The sequence below is a fragment of the Plasmodium inui genome (genome assembly GCF_000524495.1).
Source record: "Plasmodium inui San Antonio 1 unplaced genomic scaffold supercont1.10, whole genome shotgun sequence".
Taxonomy (NCBI): domain Eukaryota; phylum Apicomplexa; class Aconoidasida; order Haemosporida; family Plasmodiidae; genus Plasmodium; species Plasmodium inui.
Genome location: NW_008481844.1, coordinates 1672 through 3709, shown reverse-complemented (window position 1 = coordinate 3709; position 2038 = coordinate 1672). Strand labels below are relative to the sequence as shown.

At 43.4% G+C, this 2038-nt stretch overlaps 2 protein-coding genes across 2 annotated transcripts in view; both read left to right on the top strand.

Moving 5' to 3' along the window:
- Window positions 1-9, top strand: part of C922_02699 (hypothetical protein) — a gene marked incomplete at both ends in the record, with an annotated part of 3449 nt that extends 3440 nt beyond the window's left edge. The window contains one exon of the mRNA XM_008818298.1: window positions 3-9. Coding sequence (XP_008816520.1) covers window positions 3-9 — 7 coding nt within the window. The remainder of the gene's footprint in view (window positions 1-2) is intronic.
- An 8-nt stretch (window positions 10-17) lies between these two features.
- Window positions 18-2027, top strand: C922_02698 (hypothetical protein; the record flags this gene model as incomplete). Its single annotated transcript, XM_008818297.1, has 1 exon — window positions 18-2027. A coding segment is annotated over one exon (2010 nt), but the record flags the coding sequence as incomplete, so codon positions are not given.
- Window positions 2028-2038: the final 11 nt, after the last annotated feature.

Sequence of the window (2038 nt, the reverse complement as noted above, 5' to 3'; positions counted from 1 at the left end):
AACCTGTAGTAGGGGCTATGGAAGATGCGGTCGAAGAACCTGTAGTAGGGGCTATGGAAGATGGGGCCGAAAAACCTGTCAAGGGGGATGCGGAAGAATCAAATGTTGAAGTAGAAGAAGGTATTGCGGCACAGATTGCAGAAGGGTCTGTTATAGAATCCGTGGAAGAGGCATTTGAACAAATTATAGAAGATGCTGCAGAGGTAATAGCTGACGAATCCATAGAAGAAACCGCAGAGCAAATTTTAGAACAAGCTACACAACCTGTAACGGAAGAAACCGCAGGAGATGCAGAAACTGTGCAAGTGGTAACAGAAGAATCTGTAGTGGCAAATATTGAAGATATTGTACAGGAAATTTCAGCAGAACCTATACAGGTAACTATTGAACGTATTGTAGAGGAGACTGTAAAATCCGTCGAAGAAAACATCGAAGATGTGGAAGAGGCTATTGAGGATATTGCCGAACAGGCTGCGGAAGGGGCTCCAGAATTGTCTCTAGAAGGAATGATAAAAGATGTTCTGGTAGGAACTGTCGAAGAGGTTCAACAAGAAGAAGCCACAAAAGAAGCAGCAGAAGAAACTATTGAAGAAGCTGAACAAGATATTACCAAAGAAGCAGTAGAAGAAACTATTGAAGATGTTGTCGATGAAGTTTCCGGAGAAACTATAGAAGAGATTGTGCTGGAAACTCCAGAAGATACTTCCGATGAGTCTGTAGAGACAGCTGTAGAACGCGCTATAGAGGATAACTTAGGAGCAACCATAGAAACCATTATGGACGACGTTACCGAGGAAAATACAGAAGAATCTGAAGAAAGCGTAATAGATAATTTAGAAGTAAAAGTAGAAGAGGTACTTGATCTAGATGTACAAGAAGTAGGCCAGGAAGCTGCAGACGGTGTAGTAATGGTTGTAAGCGAAGAAGAGAATGAAGTAGAAAGTGGAGGGGAAAGCGCAGAAGGAAGCCGAGAAGAATGCGAAGAAGAATGCGAAGAAGAAGGAGAACAAATACAGTCCGCATTGTTTGAAGTTGAAGAACACATTAAAAAGAAAGTTTTGGATATGTTCTCTGGAAATGTAGAATTCGATGAAGAAGAATCCAAGAAGTTGGCGCTAGATCTACAGAAGGATCTGCTGTCTATGTTTTCTGGAGGTGTAGGAGATGACGAAGAGGAGGATGAAGAAGAAGACGAAGAGGAGGAGGAAGAAGAAGACGAAGAGGACGAAGAAGAAGACGAAGAGGACGAAGAAGGGGATTCGGAAAAAGACGAGTCAGAAGGGGAAGATTCATGTGAGGTTAAATCAGATAAGGAAGCCAGTCTGGACGCAAATGAAAATAGATTAGTTAACTTATCCGAGGGTGGGGAAAAGGAACCAGCGTTGCTAGGAGTTGAGGATGACATTAAGAAAACCTTGCTGGGCATGTTCTCTTTGAAGGGAGATTTCGATGAAGCTGAATCAGGAAAGCTGGCATTAGATCTAAAGAAAAATATACTCTCTATGCTGTCTGGAAATATCGGGGACCACGATGATGAGGACTACGAAGACATTGAGGAGGAAAAAATAGAAAAACCAGAGGAAGTCGTTGTGGAGGATTCTACGGAAGTTGGTGATAAAAAGGCAATAGACGAAGTAGCCGATGCTCTACAAGAGCCTGAAGAGGAGGGCACGGAAGAATCTGGAAAGGAGGTTAGCGAGTTATCCGAAGAGGAGGAGAAGGAAGAAGTAGAAGAGGCATCCGTCGATATAGAGGACATGCCCGTCGTTGTGGAGGAAGCTGCCGTTGTTGTGGAAGAACCTGTCATTACTGTAGAAGAGCATGTAGACCAGGATAAAGAGGAGTCAACAGAACAGGACGGCCAGGAATCCAAAGAGGAGAAAACTGAACAATCATTAGGGGAGCAGTCAAAAGAAGAATTCGCAGAGGAGGAAAAGGAAAGAGCAGAAACAGCTGTGGGCTCTGTGGATGATATCTTGAAGGAGGAAATGAAAAAAATAGAAGAGTCTGTGAAGGGGGCCCTTGGAGTTGTGCAAGA